The 17008-nt window shown below is 41.6% G+C and overlaps 1 protein-coding gene across 1 annotated transcript; it reads right to left on the reverse strand.

Annotated features, from left to right (window-relative positions):
• Nucleotides 1–7131: 7131 nt before the first annotated feature.
• LOC130490272 (vomeronasal type-2 receptor 26-like) lies at nt 7132–16686 on the reverse strand. The gene is made up of 5 exons (XM_056864098.1): nt 16375–16686; nt 13219–13947; nt 8842–9069; nt 8399–8525; nt 7132–8033 (listed from the first exon to the last, which is right to left on the reverse strand). The coding sequence occupies exons 1-5, from the start codon at nt 16684–16686 to the stop codon at nt 7132–7134; spliced, it is 2298 nt and encodes a 765-aa protein (XP_056720076.1).
• Nucleotides 16687–17008: the final 322 nt, after the last annotated feature.

Genomic DNA, 17008 nt, shown 5'->3' on the forward strand with positions numbered 1-17008 from the left:
CTTTTGATCATGACTTTCCCTCACACCATTCAGACCCCACCTAGATGTGGAAACTGGAGTCAGGAAGCTTCACTTTAATGAAACAGCTCTATCGACCTTAAGACCATAAGCCAAATCATCCCAATAAAATCCCCTGAAATAAAATTAATAATTAAGTTTCTATCCAGACACCACTTGCCTTGGTGTTCAAAAGAGGATTCAGACTAAAAAGAAAAAAAATTCTTCTAAAAACGTTGTTCATAATCTGAGAAGCCGAAACATATGCAAATGGAATATTCAACACACTTCCTTGGGAATCCTTCATGACAACTATCATCCATCAGATTTCCTTTTCCTTGTAATCCTTCTTTTCTTCCACTTTGAATAGTTACCATAATAGGAGCAGCGTTCATACTACTTAGTATGGATCATCCAGTAGATGGATCATCCTGTAGATGGATGGACTTGGTCCACAGATCAAATCAGCGCCCGTGCATTGAACAGAATAAAAAACTGTAACAACCCCAGTCACTTCAACATATTTAAATTGAGTATTCAACACATCCTTTGGAATCCTTCCTGACAACGATCATTTCAAGACCCATATCACACCCCAAAGCAATTGAACATACTTCCCCTCTCCCCCTATTTTTTGCTTATACTTACTTTTTGCAGCCCTTGACATGAGATCAGGAAGGGGGATTAACCTACATGTGAGATTTGTGAATGTCCCAAAAAATCACCATTCTCTGATCATACCTGTGGGATCTTGTAACGACTCAAGAGAATGGCCATGTCTAATGAGGTATCGGAACTATATCCCCCAATGACACCCATCACTTCTTTCTAGGTGCCGCATTTGTAGTTTGGGACAAGTTCAAGTGATGTGAAGAGGAGGTCCAGGGTGGTCCTGTAAGTCCATTTCGGATCCATGGTGGAGTCATAGATGTGGAACCCAAGAGTGACATTGGGCAAGATGCTGGGGTTCTTGTTGATCTCATGGATGGCAAACACCAAGGCAAGGATGTGCTGGTAGAACTTTGTTACCAGTCTGCAATGAAAATCCGTCATTGTTTGAGAAGAGAACGCTTCAATGTACGACATCTGTATTGGTCACAGATGGATTTAAGAATACAATAAGGCCCCAGCTAAATCAATGATATGGCCCATCTGCAATACTTTTCCTTTCTCACACCACAATGTTACTTGGAAACTCACTAGCAGGACAATGAGCCAAGACATTCCCACTGCCCACCTAGGACTGGAGCTCAAGTGTATACTGTTTACTTAATTCCTGTTACTTAGCAAAACACTAGCCCCTGATAGATCCATGAATTTGTTTAACTCCCTTAAAGACATGTAATCCTTCTGCATAGTGTGCGTCAGCAGATCCCGTATGTTCTGTGAAGAATTACTTTATTATATTTGTCCTATATATGTGTATAAGTGCTGTCAAGTCACAGTTGATTTATGGTGACCACAGCAAGGGTTTTTCAAGGCAAGTGAGAAGCAGAGGTGGTTTGCTACTGCCTTCCTCTGCCAAATCTCTTTTGGTGGTCTCACTTCCAATTACTGACCCTGTTTAGCTTTCGAGATCTTTCAAGATTGGGCTATACCGTGGTGTCCTCCCTCTGTTCTCCATGTACTACCAACCAATTTCATTTAGTTTTACTATTATGAAGACATTCTGCTTTGTCCAAACTATTTCTGATCTCTTTAACATCTTCCTTCATATGCCTCTTTTCTAAACTAGAAGAGATTTTAACCTCTTGGCTTATTCAGTGCTAATAAACTTCACAAGCCTCTTATGTAATGTAAATATTGTTGCATCTTCATTGGACTAGCATTCTCTCAAAAGTTTGTATGTTTTTCAAATATTAATTCTCTCTTAATTACTTTATTTTCAACCCTTGGCATCCCCTTTGTCGAACTAACCTTCCCCAAAATACTCCATGAGGGATGTATATTTAGTGAATTTTTTTTAAAAAATATAATCACTACCACTTTTCTTGTGATCTAGAAAGGCTCAGTGTAGAGATACGGTAACTGAAACTGTGCATTCATTTCCTAAATTATTCATGAAGCAATTGGCCCTGTCACTGGTATAAGAAAAAAACTTGTGTCATGAAACACAAGTGTTTCATTTTGGTAGCCACAATACTTAGTGGCCTGTTCCATTTTGCGAGTATACAGAATTGCTAAAATAAAACCAGACACCATCATCATCATTTCTAAGTTAGAGGAACAATGAATTCCTTACACTGGATAACATTCATAATCTCCTGAGGGGTTCTGCTCATAATCAGGTTCATAGAAAGGACAACCAATATGAGTTACCATTCCACCAACCAGGATTTCACCTGGCTGATACCACTGATATGGAATGTGATGAGGACTGGTTCTGGTGCGCTTCATACTATATACTTTGTACACCACCCAAGGAAGCAGCATCTGGATAAGCAGCAACATCTCAGACTCTGACTTGTGAAATCAAAGAGCACCTCTCCCTTCACACGGACTCTCCTGGGTCTCCTCTATAGCCATCACCATTAGCTTCTGCCTAGTTTCAAGAGGTCGGCTCAGATGGCGCCTGACTCTTCCAACACTCTTTTCAACGATGGACGTAGGAACCTCATCTCTCATGTCCCAACTGTCTACTTTGCATGCTGCTTGAGAGATATTGAGTGACTGGGTGAAGTAATGACAGTGATACTGATAATTATAGTGAAGATAATCTCCTATGGAAGACTGTTAATATTGTTCTGGTGTAATTAGTTGCAGAACTAGTGAAGCAAAAATATTTGTCTAATCTGATCCCAGCTACTGTATCTCAGTAGCTTGAATGTTGAGCTTAGAATAACCACCAGCCTCTCTGCCAACCCATGATGCAATCCAATTTTTAAAAAAACATCTCAGGAATCTCTGAAAGGAAGTAACAAAGCAAGAAGTGTGAACAACTTCTCCTTGAGTGAATTCATTTATTTAGAACATTTTTGCACCAGTTGTCCAGACGACCTTTTCAAAGTAGTTTGCAAAGTCAAACATGATAAAGCAACAAATAGCACAGAAGGAAAGCCAAATTGCTCAGTTATGATTTTATATGGGGAATTAGCACATCAATAACTAGTAAAAAGGCATAACTAAACACAGATCTAACCTGTGTCTATGGGAGTCCGTTCCAAAATTCAAAGAATAAGGCGGAAGCAATGGAATTAAATTCAAAAAGGTTTTTACTTGATTATATGTTCACACACAAACAAAACAGATTCTCATAAAACACACACAGAGCTTAGAGCATAAAAAGTGGTAGAGAAGAGATGTTCGCCAATGTGACAGTTTCCCTTTGAAGAGGGGTAATACTACACCTGATCCTGTAGAGGGGGCATCCTGGGTTCCGTGCGGCTACTAAGCAAGAGAAAAATGGGGGCAAGGGATTCCCGGGGCTTGGCCGGCAAGTCGGGAGGGAAAGCGTGTTGGGCTGCGCAAAACCTACACCTGCAGAGTGACAGCAAGTAAGAGAGGGGAGAAAGAAGGTAGCTTATGGCTGAGAGCGACCCCAGTTATACTCTTCTGGGGTGGGGGGTTGATGGGATTACCCCCTCGTGGTTCCCATATTGAACAAAAGAAGACAAAAGATTTTAAATGGTAGGCTGCTAGGGTGGGGTGATGGGCGATTTAGATGGACTAACCTGAACTTATTGACTTTGCACAATTCCGGGAGACTTGGGAAACGATCATTGATGGGATAGACAAAGGCATGAATGGTTGTGTCTGGGATAGTTCTTTCGCAGTGCCGGAAGTGCGATCTTTCATTGCTGATATCAGAGACTCCCAATGAGTCATTAGTCATGCAGATGGAAGGGGGGGGGGGAATGCTGGCTACCTGTCTGGTTGTTCCTTGTGAAATGGCTTCTGCTGGACACTCAAACGGGGTCACAGGAAAATGGATTCCCTCTGGTTCACTTGGAGGGGCTGTCCTGCCCGTGGTTCCTTCCTGCCTGTTTTGCGGGGCGATGCGAGAGTTTTTCCCATTGCATTTGAGGCTTGCTGCACATCTGGAACGGTAGTGACACGTAGCTTCTGGGGTTGCCATGTCTCCAGTCTGGGAGATGGGAACAGCTTGGTACAGTTATGTGCAGAAGCACCCTGATGTTGGTGTTGCCAACTCCAGGTAGTACAGAAGAAAGCCTACTAATACAGTTGAAAACAATATATTGGTGTGAACAGCAGCTACAAGCAAATAATTATACAGTACAGCAACAATCACTCCAAGGTGGAATTCTTCAGAAAGCCGAATAAACCGGGAGACGATTGTTTCAATGTCTTGAATTCTTCCTCAGTCCCGTTTAATTGTGAAACGAATTTCTGCGTTTACTCATTGATCTGCCCATGTCAACGAATTTATATAGGCTCTAGCATTCATCCAATCAAAGTTCATTCATCACAGCTTGTATCCCGTGCGGGAACGTTGAAATTGTGAACTTGTCTTTAGCAACTATAAGAATTGGATCTCCCATGAGGAATCATTAATTTATTGAATGTATGGTTGGTATATTTTCCATGAAGGAATTCTATATGAGAAACATTGACGCTATGTAAACTAACATTGAAAACCACTGACAGAAATGATTGTAAAATATTTGTTTACTTGATATATTTTTGTAAATAATAGATTGTAGATGTATATGTATAGTTATTATAGATGTTATTAAGTATTATCCCTTTCACATGCTGTACAGAAACGGGACTGAGGAAGAATTCAAGACATTGAAACGATCGTCTCCCGGTTTATTCAGCTTTCTGAAGAATTCCACCTTGGAGTGATTGTTGCTGTACTGTATAATTATTTGCTTGTAGCTACTGTTCACACCAATATGTTGTTTTCAACTATATTAGTAGGCTTTCTTCTGTACTTTCTTCCTTACCTTAGGTATTGGTACAGAGCTGTGTTTTTGGGTTGCTTAACCTCCAGGTAGTAGCTGGAGATCTCCTGCTATTACAACTGATCTCCAGGTGACAGAGTTCAGTTCACCTGGAGATCAGGTTCTCACTGGGTTTTTGCAAAATTGTGCATGTGCAGAAATGCTTCCAGTTCAACCTGACCATTTGACATTACCATCAGTAAATGAGATTTTTCTGATAAACACCAAATGGTCAGATTTTATTAAATCACAGCATGTATTTATATGATTTATATCCATATTGAGACTACTTAAACAACTGCATGCTGGGTGATGCCTTTATGCAGCAAGAAGAAGGGAGGAGGAAAACTCAATCAGGATTTGCAAGACTGTTCTTGTGTTCCCTGAAGCTACTGATAGGGTTGCCAGGTCCCTCTTCGCCCCTAGCGGGAGTGTTTTTGGGAAAAGCCTGAGGAGTGTTTTTCGGCAAAGCCTGAGGAGGGCAGGGCTTGGGACGGGAGGGACTTCAGTGCCATAGGGTGAAAACAGATGGTTGCTTTAGTCTCCTTTATTCCCTGTTTCAGCCCATACAGTCCAATTGCCAAAGCGGCCATTTTCTCCATGTGAACTGATCTCTATCGGCTGGAGATAGAGTTGTAATAGCAGGAGATCTCAAGCTATTACCTGGAGTTTGGCAGCCCTAGCTACTGATACTGCGGTCATAAAGGACCACATTCCTATGACCCTGAATGCTGATAAAGAGATGAATATGAGAGAAACAAGAGGACTTCTAAAAGGCCTTGACCTGTCCTGAGTCGATATGGTTAGGGTTGCCAGGTCCCTCTTTGCTACCCATGGGAGGTTTTGGGGGTGGAGCCTGAGGAAGTCAGGGTTTGGAGAGGGACTTCAATACCATAGAGTCCAATTGCCAAAGCGGCCATTTTCTCCAGGTGAACTGATCTCTGTTGGCTGGAGATCAGCTGTAATATTGGGAGATCTACAGCTCATACCTGGTGGTTGGCAACCCTAAAAAGAGATCAGTACACCTGGTGTAAATGGCCACTTTGGAAGGAGGATTCTATGGCATGTAACTCTATCTAAATGGCCGCTTTGGCAATTGAACTCTATGGCATTGAAGTCCCTCCCTTCCCCAAACCCCGCCCTCCTCAGGCTTCGCCCTAAAAACCTCCCGACGGTTGTGAAGAGGGACCTGGCAACCCTAAGCCTAGGCCTCCATCTCCAGCACCCATAGGGCTTATCTTTTTTGCTCTGCCTCCCTCTGGCAGAGCAAAAAAGATAAGCCCTACGGGGCTTCAAGGAGCCTATTGTGCCGAAAATATGCTGATGAAACCCCTCATGGTGAAAACGCGAACAACTACCTGGGAAGCATTCCAACTTTCCCTTATGGCTGAGGAGACTTCTTTTGAAGCTATATTTCTGTGTATATAGCCTGCGTGGCTGGTTTAAGTAAATCAGAACTTTTGTCATCTAGCGCTGCTTTGCGCACGCGAATTGTCATTGTACATAGAAATCATATTGAGTGTGATTGCTATTTGTTTGTATTGCCATCACCTCTGGTGTATGGACACATTATTCACCATGTCTTTTGTACAGTTGATTTTATAATATAGAATTTGCAATTACCTTTGAGCCTTGCGCTAGTGTTTCTCACCACCTGGAGGTTAGCAACCCTATGCAAGGGGGTACCTGGCAACCTTTGTCTTCAGTAAAGCTGTGCAAGAAGAGGGATGCCAGAAATAAGGCTGGTTAGGACTCTAAGTACTCTCTTTCATTCTCTCTCATCGAAAATCCTGAGCCAGCACTTTAGATTTGAGGCTTCCAAGAACAAAACACTCAAATGTAAAATTATTCCTATCTTCCCCCCTGGGAACATAGGCCCAGAGAGACGCTGTAAATGTGTCTTAGATGCCTATCACAGAAGAACGTCAGGGAAAAGGTCATGGGTTTCACTGAAGTCAGAAAACAAAATTGCCACATTTGATATTCAGATAAAGATATAGCTGCAGAACACGTGGATGGCTGATTGAGGGGGTTAATGCAGGGATGTCGACCTCAATTGTTATGAGGGCCTGGTATGAAATAATGTCACTTCGGCGGGCCACGACCTGCCTCGCCAGCCAAAATTGAGAGTGGGGTGGTGGTAGTGGCTGCCTCAGCTGGTTCACGGGCTGGATAAGAGCTCTCAAGGGGCTGGATTCACACCTCGGGCCTTATGTTTGACACCCCTGGTTTAATGCTTTTTCCTGATCAGCTGCTCTCTTCTGTTCAACTCAGGCCTCAGGATAATGACATAGCATTTGGGGAAAAAGATGCAGCCTTGCAAGCCAGCACTGGAGGCCAAGATGGAGAAGATCTCTACGGCCACCGTGTCTTTTCCTTGAGTGCTCAGGTAGGTGGGGACAAAGGATAGCCAAACACTGCAGAAGACCAACATGCTGAAGGTGATGAACTTGGCTTCGTTGAAACTGTCGGGCAACTTTCTGGCAAGGAAAGCCACAATGAAGCAGACTGAGGCCAGGAAGCCCATGTAGCCCAAGACACAGTAAAACATGGTGGCTGACCCTTCATTGCATTGCACGATGATTTCTCTACTGAGTGAATGCATGTCCACATCTGGGAAGGGAGGAGAAGATACCAGCCAAACAGCACAAATGACAACTTGAACAAAGAAGCAAAAGATAACAATATAACATGCCAATTGTTTCCCCACCCACTTTCGAAAAATGTTTCCTGGCTTAGAGGCCATAAATGCCAGAATGACCGTAACAGTTTTTGCCAAGACAGAAGAAACAGCAACTGAGAAGATGATGCCAAAAGTCGTTTGTCGGAGGAGGCAGGTCACCTTGTTGGGCCTTCCAAGGAAGAGCAAGGAGCAGAGGAAGCAGAGAAGGAGAGAGATGAGTAGACAGTAGGTGAGGCTCCTGTTATTGGCTTTAGCAACGGGGGTGTCCTTGTACTTGACAAAGATGGCCAGCACCAGGGCTGTGATCAGAGAGAAGAAGAGAGCCAAAAAGGCTAAAATCATGCTCAAGGGTTCGGAAAAGGACAGGAAATTTGGAATCTTGGGAATGCATTGATCTTGTCCCAGGTTTGGATAATGACCTTCAGAGCAAGTCATGCAAGAATCCATGTCTGAAAGGAGAAGAGAACCTATTTAGACACTTTGTGAATTCTATGGTGGGAACTTTATGGGATTTTTGGAGTTCATGGTGATACTTCTCAATTTCTTACTTGGTTGTCTCTTTCCTTAAAACAGAATTATACCTTCCTGCTGCCAAGGAGTTCTGCTTTCTTTAGAACTGAATTCCCACTACTCCTCAAAAGTATTAAGGCAATCTCTGGAAATAAATGGAGCAATGCACAGGAATGCTCAATACCAAGAAGCTTTTTCATGTTTTCCCCAAGTCCAGATGTTAAGTTCCCTACGTTTAGGTGACTAGTCTACAAAACATATGGGGATTTTCAAAAGGAGCAATATGAATCAGAGCATTTCCTACCCTCTTTGTCTGACATTTTCCCCTTTGGACACGGATCACAATCGTAGCAGCAGAATTGTTCCCCTTCCTTCTTTTTCTTGCTGTAACCAGGCTTGCAGTCATCATTACACACAGATAAAGGAGGCAGCTGTCATTGAAGAAAACGAGAATGTAGAAACGACAAGATATTGGGAGGAATTTGCTTCTGAATTTCACTAATAGTTGTGAAAGTATTGGAAGAGTAATATCTCAGATCTCAAAAAGGAATGTGTATTATCCAAAGCATGATGGGACCAACAAATTTAAAATGTTGCAGTGATACTATAATTAAGTGCTTACTTTGCAAAATTCATGGATTAAAATTTCATGCTCTGTTTGCTCTCCTCCACGCTCCTGCCAACCTATTTCATTAAGTGAGTCAGAGTTTTGTATAGTTTTGAGAGAGAGTGGAGATGTTTTCTCACCTGCACAAGATGTCTGTTCCACTTAATTCTGTCCTCACTGATGATAAGTCTTTGACTAAGTGGTACGTGAGGATCCAGCCTTCCGATCCTGACTCTGACATAGGACCCATTTGGAAAAGTGACCAAGTTGGTAATAACAAATCCACTGTTCAGTTCTCCATGTTCGTTAAAGGTCACTTCATCTCCGGCACTGTTGTTGAAAGCGATTCTCTGAAGAAGTGTGTGGAGCTTAGTAGAAAGAGAAAGAACATTAAGGAGCCTGGAGTCAACTGGACATGTTGGAATATACTCACTGATACATTGCTATTTCAACAGATTTTTAGATTACTTTCTTCTAGGACAGAAGATTTTTATGAATGCAAGTATTTAGCTTGTTTGTGAGAATAAGCTTCCATTGCCAATTAAACGGCAAACGAATGAAGTATGATTCAGGGTTTTTCTGCAGAATGCTGTTGAGGAGGCTTCCAACAAGATCTATTTTGGTTTTGCTACCTCCATGGCTTGGCGTTAAACATTTGTTTGGCATTCAGAAGGTCCCAGTGACAATCCCTAGCATTTCCATTTGAAAGGTGAGGAAGTAGGTGATGTGAAAGAACTCTGGAGAGCTTCTTCCAGTGACCTGATTCCGTATAAGGCAGCTGTATATGTGTTCAGAGTCGGAGAGGTAATCAGATGGTAGATGAAGCAAGCGGTAAAGGTCCGCATTTCTTCAGAGACTTCATGGTGAATGGTAGGCTGATCATGCTTTTTTACAATGTGAAGAAATGCCTTGAAACCCTGAATTCAAATAAAATGTTTTTTGTAGTTGGTTTTTCACTCTTGAGATATTTAGAGGTGAAAAAATGCATTTTGTTGGCCAGCAACATTCAGCGCCATAGATACGCAAATGAACCTGGCTAACAGAAGAACAACCCTGACCTGGATGGCCCAGGCTAGCCTGATCTCGCCAGATCTCAGAAGCTAAGCAGGGTCAGCACTGGTTAGTATTTCGATGGGAGACCACCAAGGAATACTAGGTTTGCTGTGCAGAAAAAGGCACTGGCAAACCCCCTCTGTTAGTCTCTTGCCATGAAAACCCCAGAAGGGGTCACCATAAGTCGCCTGTGACTTGACAGCACTTTACACACACCCAACAGAAGAATAACAGGCATAACCTTGCCAATAGAGCCACAGGAAGTCAAAGCAAGCAGGAAAAGAAGAAAAGTCTGCAGGGGCTGGTTAGAAAGGGAATTGACAAAACTCCTGGACAGAGGAGTGGTGTTATAACACCACGTGGTGTTATGCAATTTCTCACTTTTTAGCACCATCTCTAGATTTGTGCTCTGGTTAGTGGGAGGAAAATACTCCATGACTCTCTAGGATTGTCTCCTAATTTCCATGGTGTTTAGAAATTTGGGGAAATTCTGACAGTATCATGCAGGGAGCGGGGGTTGATGTCCCTTCCAGGTTTTCTCACAGGACTGATTTTGCACCATCACTGAAACTTGGCTCCACCCCTTTGCAATGTCCTGACATTTACTGGCCTTGGACTGGCCACCCTATCTGCAAATAAGCAAGAAGCTCTTTTAAACAGGGATTAGTCATGAATTTCTCTTACCACTATTTGCTCCCTTTCTCAGGAGGGACTGTTTATATCATGAGGGAAATATTTCTTTACACAACGCATATTTAAATTGTGGAACTCAACTTGGAAGTCTTTAAGAGGGGAGTGGGCATGTTCGTGGAAGAGAGGAGTATTCATATCTACTAGTAAAAATGGATACTAGTCATCCTCCTCCTCCTCGTCATTCCTTTATTGGCATAAAAACATAATACACAAAGGGTACTAAAGGAATGGAGATATTAAAAAGTGCCCTTTAAGGCACAGTTAAAAGACAGTTACATCAAACAGCACTATTTGTTGATACTGCCATCTAATTAACAGTTTATGGGGCTTTTAAAACAAACTTAAAAAACTGTGCCACCGTCTCCAATATATGGGGCGAATGATTGTTCAATAAATAGGAAACGTTAAAAGAATCTGAGAGTTTCTGTCTATTAACCAACAGGGGGCTTAAAAGTTTGTTGCGAGATTCTGTGTAGAAACTACAATAAAATAAGACATGAGCGACCCTTTCAATATAATTGTTGCCACAAGGGCAAAGCCTGTCAGACAGAGGAATTTTCTGAAATCCACCTTCTAGTAGTGCAAATGGCAAAACATTAAATCTGGCCAGAGAAATGGCTCTATGCTGAGAAGGATCACACAGGTGAGATAAGTATGGGTAGGGTTGATAAACATCAAAAGGTACCCCTAAATTTGATGGGGAGCATGTTTTAGTATCAGCGCTGTTTAGGTATTGAAGTCCTATATCGTCATCATTTGTTTATTACTGTCAAAGACCAGTTTTTACAGAAAGAGATATCATAATAATTAAAACAGAATGTCTGATATTTGCTCAATAAATCATAAATTTAGTTACAACAGCTCTTGGTAAAATAGTCTGTTTGATGTAAAAGTCACTTTAACAGCTTCTTCTTCCTTATTGCACATGCCCTAGCACTGAATCTCGCAACCTGATAGGTAATATCTTTAACAGAATCATCTAATAATAAAGTGGTATAGCGAACTCTGTCTCTATCTGGGAAGCTAGACAAAATTGGATCAATGAGCGTTTTGCGTATGTCTTGATAAAATGGGCAGTGTAATAGCACATGTTCAACCCTTTCCACCATTCCAGATTGGCATGGACAGAGGCGGAATTCGTAATGGAGGCTGGCATACCTCCCGTCAAGAAGAGCAGATGGAAGGGCATTAAAACATGCTAAGGTGAAGGCTCTCCGATATTTAGGGTGTTCTAAGGTATAGAGATAATTTGGAGGGGCCGAAATTTTTTTACGGTTCTCCACTACTGGGACCGAGTAAGCCCTTCATCTGTCATCTTGAAGGGCAATGTCCCAAAACCTCTGTTTGACTATTTTTTTGGCTCCTTGGTAGCCAAGATTTAGAAGAGTTGTACTTGATAAACCTAAATGTTGGAGTTTATCCTCGGTTAGATTAATCCATCTTGAAGAGAAATTATCTGCAAAGATTAGGGGAGTTAAACCAGATGAGGACAATTTCATCTTTAACCAATAAAAAATGGCATGGTACCAGGCTCGTGTTTCTAATGGTACCATCCCGGCTTCCAGTCTAATAAGTGCATTTGAAATACATTGAGGGAAACCGAATAAGGATCTGAGAAATTTTGACTGGACTACTTCTAATTTGTGAAAACTGTTATAGAGGCATATCTGCGACCCAAACGTGAGTTGAGGGATCACTTTCCCCTGGAAGATTTTCATGGCAGAAGTCCTATATCTAAGAGTCTGCATTTTATCCTTTGAAAAGCTTCTGATTCAGTAAGCATAAGCCTGGAGTCGAGGTTAAAGCCAATAGATTTAATTTTGCTCTCAAATCGTTAGCCTATTCTAATCATTCAGGTTGTTTAACACTTAGGGAATTGTTGTTATTTTATCAGCTTTTCTTTAGACTTTGACCAGCATTTTTTTTCTAGAAATACTGTCTGCCATTTCAATTGTTTAATACATTAAATTAATAAATTGTTTAATAAATTCATTTCAAATACAGTCATTCTGGTCTCCGCAATTCACATTAAAGTCCTTTCCTACTCCGTTGTACAAAAAGAAGGGAAGAGAGCTATTGCAGCTACCCTACTTCCCAGGAGAACACAAGAGCAAAGCCTGGAAGGGCAAGGAGTCAGTAATAGGGTAGCCAGGTCCCTCTTCGCCACTGGCGGGAGGTTTTCGAGGCAGAGCCAGAGGAGGGCGTGGTTTGGGGCAGGGAGGGACTTCAATCCCATGAGTCAAATTGCCAAAGTGGCCATTTTCTCCAGGTGAACTGATCTCTATCGGCTGGAGATCAGTTGTAATAGCAGGAGATCTCCAGCTAGTACCTGGAGATTGGCCATCCTAGTCTATAATCAAGTCCATGGGAAGAGAATACCTACTGTATTAATGTAGTGTATTGATGGTTGCATCAAAATCCAGAGACAGGGGAAATTCAGGAGTAGAGAGAGGGAGAAGCCTCACTGGGTAGGAGACCATGACAACTACACAAGTGTCTTCCTCACTCCCAGATGGCCAGAAAAAAAGGCTCAAAAGTCCAATTTCCTCACTCATACCAACATATTGAACCTTAAGCATGGCAGGGGAGTGTTTTTGTCAGTGAAGAGTAATTACCTTCGAAGCAGGCACATTCAGAGGAGCCAGGCTGCCCCCATCCTCCATGGCTCTGTGTTTGGTTCTAGATGAGTCAGTGATGTGCAGAGCATGTGCAATGGCATAGACAGCATTATAGATACTGTAGCTATGGTCAGTCATGCTCATTTCAAAGACTGGTGTAGGGACAGACTCCAGTCTCTCCTCTCCGGTGCATGTTTCACTAGACACTGCTTCACTACTGGAATCTGGCAATGCACAATCAAAGACTTGTTCCCAGAATTGCTTGATAAAACCATCCCCCTTTGCCCAGGAAGGTTTTATTTGTTGGAGAAAGGTATGGAATCCTAGGATGTCCTTTGAGTGAATCGAGAAGGAAAGAGCACCATGGAACATTTGTATATCAAATGTCTTTTGTAGAGTAGTGAATGCAAAATCAATCTGGGCTGTCGTAATCCACACTTTTCCTGCAGAGGTTCTCATCCCATAATCAGAACCTGCTGGGGTATTTATGTGTGTGGGTAAAGATGTAACTCCTGCCAGCCACATAAATGTTCCACTTTCTCCATGTAAAACAATTGCATTGGCTTTGCTGTCCAGGAAATCTGCTTTTTTATTGCCATAGTATTTGGTCATAAAATCTATGTCATCCCACTGGACCTTTGTTGTAGCCTTTTCTATGAAGGCCGCACAGATTCCATTGCTGGAGAGCATCGGCTCCAATGCCTGCAAGAAATGGTCTCCACCTTCATCATCCAGAGTGATGAGCCCAACCCATTTCCAGCCGAAATGCAAAAGTAACTGGAGAATTCCCTCATACTGAAGGGCTTCCTTAGGGAACATGTGGTAAAAGGAAGGGAAAGTGGTTGGGTTATCCACTTCTGATTGAAGCGAGCGGCACGAAAACTAAAAGCAGAAAAAAAATCACGGTTCAGAAGGAGAATAGGAACACGCAACTCTATTCATCACCTTCTTGTTTCGAAAGGTCTTTAAATGTTACCCCACATCTTGAACCTATTATGCTGTAACCACACCTTAAATTGCATAAAATAAAGCTCTGCTTTCCAGATATGTTCTTTTGGTCTGCATTGTTTCTGTTGCTGCTAGTAAACTTGTCTGCAACCTGTAGCAGTTTTTAAAATGTTTGTTTTATTCATTAGCCACCTTTTCACCTTGCAGAACTTAAGGTGGCTGATAATGTGAAAACAACTGTTATAAAAATACATAAAAGAACACCATTTTAAATCTCAATAAATAAAGGACTAAATTAATCAAACATGTCCTAAATAAAACTGTGTTCAGCTGCTTTGAAAAGACTGAAAGCAAGGGGGCCATGGGAATCTCCTAGGGAAGTTCTTCCATAATCGCGGGGCTGCCTCTGAAAAGAACTTCTCTTATATGCGCACTAGATGTACTTCCTTTTAAAAAATGTTTTATTTTTAAAATGGAGCAAAGGGGTAGGGAAAATACAGGAAGGGGGACATTCAAAAAATAGAACAATTCAGATAAAGAAAAAAATACTTATACGTATGAATGTTACATGGCTGCATGGCCTACATAAGTCAAGACAGTTAACCCAACATAGAAATATAATTTATAGAAATATCAAGATTTTTTCAATTCTAGCCTTCTAACATCAGTTGTTCTACTGCACACTATTAAACCTTTGTATGTTAAACCAAATTATGAACATATATAAATATCCATTTCTTACTACCTGGCCTGCACAGGTAGTTTTTCTCAAGAAAAAAAAATTGTGAAAGCAACTGTAAGCTTCTAACACCCGCACTCTTCTATCATTTAACCTTTACGTAATGATAATAAAGGTTCCATTTTTCAAAAAAACAGCTTGTAGTAGACGTACTTCCTTGATTGGTAGGAGTCAGGAGGGCCTCTCCCTGCAATCTTAATTTTTGGCCAGGATCATTTTAGAGAAGATACCCTGATCCCAAGTCACGTAGGGCTTTTAAAAACAAAACGCACCCCTTGGGTTAGGCTCAGGAGTGGATTGTTACCACGTGTAATTGCTATAGTGTTAGGCTCATATGTCCTGGTTGCTGGCTCCAACCATCTATCTAGCCACAGCTCTTTACAGCTTCCAAACATTCTTCAAGTACCACACATTGCTATAGTCCAGTCTAGTTCCATTGAAAAGGGTTTAGATTGAGAGCCAGAGAGTATAGAATAGACTTTAGCAGGGCATCACCTTTTTTCCCTAATTAACATTTTCAGCCAGAAATTTCATGTAGTCCTTTGTTGAACATTAGATGGCTTCTGCATTTATGCTGTGTATTCAGACATAAAAGCACAGGTATAAATGTGGTCAGGAGAATAACTGCGTGCTCATTTATGCATAGAGTGGAGAGATGGAAGAATCCTAATAAATGGTGATATAAATTTCTTCCCTTGGATTCAAATTCATTGTTCTTTGTGTCGAGCTGTATGAATTGTTACTGATTTGTCAAGATGATGGTCAAGATTCTGGCATTAAACAGATAGGGTTCAAGAAGAGCATGTTTAAAATACATATTTTAAAAATTGGAGCATATGATCAAAATGGGGAAATCTCCCTTTGTTATTTCCCCCACTTTTGATCATGACTTCCACTCACACCATTCAGAACCCCCCCCCCCAGATGTGGAAACTGGAGTCAGGAAGCTTCACTTTAATGAAACAGCTCTATCGACCTCAAGACCATAAGCTAAATCATCCCAATAAAATCCCCTGAGATAAAATTAATAATTAATTTTCTATCCAGACACCTCTTGCCTTGGAGTTCAAAAGAGGATTCAGAGTAAAAAGAAAAATGTTTTCTTCAAAGAATGTTGTTCATAACCTGAGCATGCGAAACATATTCAAATGGAATATTCAACACACTTCCTTGGGAATCCTTCATGACAACTATCATCCATCACATTACCTTTTCCCTGTAATCCTTCTTTTCTTCCACTTTGAATAGTTGTCATAATAGGAGCAGCGTTCATACTACTTAGTATGGATAATCCAGTAGATGGATCATCCTGTAGACGGATGGACTTGGTCCACAGATCAAATCAGCGCCCGTGCATTGAACAGAATAAAAAACTGTAACAACCCCAATCACTTCAACATATTTAAATCGAGTATTCAACACATCCTTTGGAATCCTTCCTGACAACGATCATTTCAAGACCCATATCACACCCCAAAGCAATTGAACATACTTCCCCTCTCCCCCTATTTTTTGCTTATACTTCTTACTTTTTGCAGCCCTTGACATGAGATCAGGAAGGGGGATTAACCTACATGTGAGATCTGTGAATGTCCAAAAAAATCACCATTCTCTGATCATACCTGTGGGATCTTGTAACGACTCAAGAGAATGGCCATGTCTAATGAGGTATCGGAACTATATCCCCCAATGACACCCATCACTTCTTTCTGGGTGCCGCATTTGTAGTTTGGGACAAGTTCAAGTGATGTGAAGAGGAGGTCCAGGGTGGTCCTGTAAGTCCATTTCGGATCCATGGTGGAGTCATAGATGTGGAACCCAAGAGTGACATTGGGCAAGATGCTGGGGTTTTTGTTGATCTCATGGATGGCAAACACCAAGGCAAGGATGTGTTGGTAGAACTTTGTTATCAGGCTGCAATGAAAATCCGTCATTGTTTGAGAAGAGAACGCTTCAATGTAGGGCATCTGTATTGGTCACAGATGTATCTAAAAACACAATAAGGCCCCAACTAAATCAGAGAAATGGCCCATCTGCAATACCTTTCCTTTCCCACACCACAATGCTACTTGGAAACTCACAAGCAGGACAATGAGCCATCAGACATTCCCACTGCCCACCTAGGACTGGTGTTCAAGTGGATACTGGAGGTTCCTGTTACTTAGCAAAACAACTAGCCCCTGATAGAGCCAAGAATTTGTTTAACTCCCTTAAAGACATATAATCCTTCCGCATAGTGTGCGTCAGCAAATCCTG

The sequence above is a fragment of the Euleptes europaea genome, chromosome 18 (genome assembly GCF_029931775.1).
Source record: "Euleptes europaea isolate rEulEur1 chromosome 18, rEulEur1.hap1, whole genome shotgun sequence".
NCBI lineage: Eukaryota > Metazoa > Chordata > Lepidosauria > Squamata > Sphaerodactylidae > Euleptes > Euleptes europaea.

Excerpts from the sequence above, each read along its gene's own strand:
- LOC130490272 (XM_056864098.1), bottom strand. The coding sequence starts at position 16,686 with ATGACGGATTTTCATTGCAGCCTGATAACAAAGTTCTACCAACACATC. Across the intron at positions 9,070-13,218 it reads TGGAGTCTGTCCCTACACCA|CTCCACACACTTCTTCAGAG; the intron begins GTCTTTGAAATG and ends CTTTCTACTAAG. Across the intron at positions 8,034-8,398 it reads GAAAATGTCAGACAAAGAGG|ACATGGATTCTTGCATGACT; the intron begins GTAGGAAATGCT and ends TTCTCCTTTCAG.